This window comes from Notothenia rossii (assembly GCF_949606895.1).
Source record: "Notothenia rossii genome assembly, chromosome: 2".
NCBI classification, from domain to species: domain Eukaryota; kingdom Metazoa; phylum Chordata; class Actinopteri; order Perciformes; family Nototheniidae; genus Notothenia; species Notothenia rossii.
In genome coordinates, this window is record NC_136904.1 from 96,736,186 (window position 1) to 96,741,185 (window position 5,000).

Below are 5,000 nucleotides of genomic sequence, written 5' to 3' on the forward strand. Positions count from 1 at the left end.
TGAGGACCTAACTCATCACTGAGGACCTGACATGGTCTCATCACTGAGGACCTGACTCATCACTGAGGACCTGACATGGACTCATCACTGAGGACCTGACATGGACTCATCACTGAGGACCTGAGATGGACTCATCACTGAGGACCTGACATGGACTCATCACTGAGGACCTGACATGGACTCATCACTGAGGACCTGACATGGACTCATCACTGAGGACCTGACATGGACTCATCACTGAGGACCTGACTCATCACTGAGGACCTGACATGGACTCATCACTGAGGACCTGACATGGACTCATCACTGAGGACCTGACATGGACTCATCACTGAGGACCTGACTCATCACTGAGGACCTGACATGGACTCATCACTGAGGACCTGACTCATCACTGAGTGCACCATAGAGAGGATCCTGACCTTCAGGTGCTCCATAGAGAGGATCCTGACCTTCAGATGCGCCATAGAGAGCATCCTGACCTTCAGGTGCTCCATAGAGAGGATCCTGACCTTCAGGTGCTCCATAGAGAGCATCCTGACCTTCAGGTGCTCCATAGAGAGCATCCTGACCTTCAGGTGCTCCATAGAGAGGATCCTGACCTTCTACAGGTGCTCCATAGAGAGGATCCTGACCTTCAGGTGCTCCATAGAGAGGATCCTGACCTTCAGGTGCACCATAGAGAGGATCCTGACCTTCTACAGGTGCTCCATAGAGAGGATCCTGACCTTCTACAGGTGCACCATAGAGAGCATCCTGACCTTCTACAGGTCTGGTACGGCAGCTGCATCGCCCTCAATCGTAAGGCTTTACAGAGGGTGGTGAAACTGCACATCATCTCCAGGACGGAGCTGCCATCCATGGAGGGCCTTTACTCCAGCGGCTCAGGAAGAAATCCCTCCAGATTATAAAAGACCCCCATCACCCCAGCCACAAAACTGTTCCGTCTGCTGCCGTCTGGCAGGCGCTACCGCAGCATCCGGACAAAAACCACCAGACTCAGAGATAATTTCAGGACTAAAACCACCAGACTCAGAGACAGTTTCAGGACTAAAACCACCAGACTCAGAGACAGCATCAGGACTAAAACCACCAGACTCAGAGACAGTTTCAGGACTAAAACCACCAGACTCAGGAACAGTTTCAGGACTAAAACCACCAGACTCAGAACAGTTTCAGGACTAAAACTATCAGACTCAGGAACAGTTTCAGGACTAAAACCACCAGACTCAGAGACAGTTTCAGGACTAAACCACCAGACTCAGAAACAGTTTCAGGACTAAAACTATCAGACTCAGGGAAAGTTTCAGGACTAAAACCACCAGACTCAGGAACAGTTTCAGGACTAAAACCACCAGACTCAGGAACAGTTTCAGGACTAAAACCACCAGACTCAAGAACAGTTTCAGGACTAAAACTATCAGACTCAGGAACAGTTTCAGGACTAAAACCACCAGACTCAGGAACAGTTTCAGGACTAAAACCACCAGACTCAGGAACAGTTTCAGGACTAAAACCACCAGACTCAGGAACAGTTTCAGGTCTAAAATCCACCAGACTCAGGAACAGTTTCAGGACTAAAACCACCAGACTCAAGAACAGTTTCAGGACTAAAACTATCAGACTCAGGGACAGCTTCAGGACTAAAACCACCAGACTCAGGAACAGTTTCAGGACTAAAACTATCAGACTCAGGGACAGCTTCAGGACTAAAACCACAGACTCAAGAACAGTTTCAGGACTAAAACTATCAGACTCAGGGACAGTTTCAGGACTAAAACCACCAGACTCAGGAACAGTTTCAGGTCTAAAACCAACAGACTCAGAGACAGTTTCAGGACTAAAACCACCAGACTCAGGGACAGCTTCTGACTAAACCTCCAGACTCAGAGACAGTTTCAGGACTAAAACCACCAGACTCAGGGACAGTTTCAGGACTAAAACCACCAGACTCAGAGACAGCATCAGGACTAAAACCTCCAGACTCAGAGACAGTTTCAGGACTAAAACCACCAGACTCAGGGACAGTTTCAGGACTAAAACTATCAGACTCAGGCACAGTTTCAGGACTAAAACCACCAGACTCAGGGACAGTTTCAGGACTAAAACCTCCAGACTCAGAGACAGTTTCAGGACTAAAACCTCCAGACTCAGAGACAGCATCAGGACCTACAACCAACAGACTCAGGGACAGTTTCAGGACTTAAACCCTCCAGACTCAGGGACAGTTTCAGGACTAAAACCACCAGACTGAGAGACAGCATCAGGACTACAACTGCCAGACTCAGGGACAGTTTCATCCCACAGGGCCATAAAACCGCTAAACACCTGGGCTTTGAAACAGCATCCATAACATTAATCTGGCTACAATTTAGAAATGATTGATCTAATATATCATATTCCAATCACTTGTATATACAATTATTGCACTATTTCACTATTTCACTATTTCACTTGTTTTCTTTTTGTATTTACTATTTTTTCTGTTGATCTGTTGGAGGAGCCTGTGACCTCATATTTCCATCGTCATAACTACACTGTAGCTATGCACGTATGACTAATAAAGGCCTTGAACCTTTAATTAAGAGGCCAATAAAGAGCTATTTAATAATTAAATTCACAAAATACAAAAAATAACTCTTAGAACAATAATGAATATTCAACCAATCGAAGGAGAAAACAAATGTGGCTTTTAGCTTTTGTAAATACAATTATATTCTATATATTTGTGATTAATGTTTATAAGTATCTCACCTGCACTGTTTCCCTCCACAGCCTCACACTCTCTCCTGTCACCTGGAATACCTTAGAATCAACAAATCATGTCATGTGCAATCAAATAACAGTTTTATGAGAATCTCCCCAAATGAAATCACTGTGTGCAGATATTTTCAAAATGAACTTGTCTGCCTTCAATGTCCTAATTGTCCTAATTGTCCTCAATGTTCTCAATGCCCTAAATGTCTTAATTGTCCAATGCCCTCAATCCACAGCTGATCTGTTTGATTTGTTGCATTCAGAATGTATATCTATGTTTTATTTTTTTGTTTTCTTTGTATTGTTTCTGTTCTGATTTTATGTAAAGCGTCTTTGAGCATTAGGAAAAGCGCTATAAAAACCCCATGTATTATTATTATCATTATTATTGTTATTATTATTATTATTATTATTATTATATGAATCTGATTGGCTCACCTGTGCCGTCCAGGTGTGTGTTGGAGCCTCCTCTCCAGTAGAGGTCCTCTCTGCCCCCCCCCTCTCTGAAGGAGCCCCCCCCCTCTCTATAGGACAGCAGGGCGGGGGCGACCCGGGGGGAGGGAACCTCATCCTCCCCCCCCCTCCCCCCTCCTCCCCCGTTAGTGAGGTCATCAGAAAGCGTCTGTTCGTCCTCGTCCGTCTCCGGGCCCGACAGCACTCGCTCATAACTGGACCCTGAAACACAAACACACACCGAGCTTAGCCTCAGGGGGGGGCAACATGACCTAGCTTAGCATCAGGGGGGACAACATGACCTAGCTTAGCATCAGGTCTGGAAACAGCTCAAATCAGTAGGAGTCTTTATTGAGAGATGTTCTTTATAGATCTTTAGTTATGTTCGTCAGCAGTAGCATAGGGATTTAAATCTTCCCTACTGATATATCTGCTGTTACCCCCCCCCCCCTCAGTGATCCTCTGCAGTTCCACCCCCCAGTGATCCTCTGCAGTTACCCCCCACCCCCCCCCCCCCCGTCAGTGATCCTGCAGGTCTGAATCTGATCTTTGTCTGCAGACAACTGCACAAAAACAGGTGCAGATTAAACAGATCTGCTGAATACCAAGAGGGGGGGGGGGGGGGGGGGGGGGGGTGTTAACAGGAGTGTGATGCAAGATTTAGGGTCTGATCCGGGCAATACTGAGGAGGGGTCAGTGAGGGGGGGCTCTCTGTGTGGTCCCCCTCACTGACCCCCCCCTCAGCGTCTCTTCACCGAGGACAGGAAAGTCTAATGTTCCTTTAATGTCATAAAATAAAACTGTGATCTGAAACACTGAGTGATGCAGCAGGTTGTGTGTGTGTGTGTGTGTGTGTGTGTGTGTGTGTGTGTGTGTGTGTGTGTGTGCGCGTGTGTGTGTGTGTGTGCGTGTGTGTGTGTGTGTGTGTGTGTGTGTGTGTGTGTGTGTGTGTGTGTGTTGTTCCTCATGTTAGTGTGTGTGTGTGTGTGTGTGTGTGTGTGTGTGTGTGTGTGTGTGTATGTGTGTGTGTGTGTGTGTGTGTGTGTGTGTGTGTGTGTGTGTGTGTGTGTGTGTGTGTGTGTGTGTGTGTGTGTGTGGTGTGTGTGTGTGTGTGTGTCTGTCTGTCTGACCTCCCAAAACAAAAGCCTTTCAGGCGCTGTTTGCCCGCCGGGTCACATGACTGGCAGAGAGTGGCAGATGTCACTGGGGGCAACGACAAAAAAGAACACACACACACACACACACACACACACACACACACACACACACACACACACACACACATACACACACACACACACACACACACACACACACACACACACACACACCTTCATGTGGTGGTCTCACAGAGCTCTGATTGTCTGCGGACGTCCATCCTTTGTGTCCTTTCAGCAGCGAGGACAAAGCAGAGACACACACTGACCCCCCCCCGTCTCACCCCCCTCACCCCCCCCCCCCCCCTCACAGAGACACATTAATTTGCTCTCACATCTCAGATGCCTCCAGCTGTTTCTGACAGGTGGTCATGAGAAGGTATGAGACCCAGAGTGTGTGTGTGTGTGTGTGTGTGTGTGTGTGTGTGTGTGTGTGTGTGTGTGTGTGTGTGTGTGTGTGTGTGTGTGTGTGTGTGTGTGTGTGTGTGTGTGTGTGTGTGTGACAGGATGTCCATCACATATTGAAACCTCTTTCAGAATAAGAGCTGACAGTAGAAAACTTTTACAGGATGTGAGGAACATGAATTATTCTTAAAGATTCAATACAATGATAACCTGAGGCTATAAATATAA

General features: G+C 47.0%; 2 protein-coding genes across 2 annotated transcripts in view; both read right to left on the reverse strand.

Annotated features, from left to right (window-relative positions):
• The window catches only part of LOC307029811 (zinc finger E-box-binding homeobox 2-like), a gene marked incomplete at its 5' end in the record, with an annotated part of 9,614 nt that extends 7,314 nt beyond the window's left edge, over positions 1-2,300 (reverse strand). The window contains one exon of the mRNA XM_079665895.1: positions 2,247-2,300. Within this exon, the coding sequence (XP_079522021.1) occupies positions 2,247-2,300 (54 nt within the window). The remainder of the gene's footprint in view (positions 1-2,246) is intronic.
• Positions 2,271-5,000, reverse strand: part of LOC307029813 (uncharacterized protein) — a gene marked incomplete at its 5' end in the record, with an annotated part of 38,293 nt that continues 35,563 nt past the window's right edge. The window contains 2 exons of the mRNA XM_079665897.1: positions 2,271-2,805; positions 3,196-3,432. Coding sequence (XP_079522023.1) covers positions 2,693-2,805; positions 3,196-3,432 — 350 coding nt within the window. The 3' untranslated portion in view covers positions 2,271-2,692. The remainder of the gene's footprint in view (positions 2,806-3,195; positions 3,433-5,000) is intronic.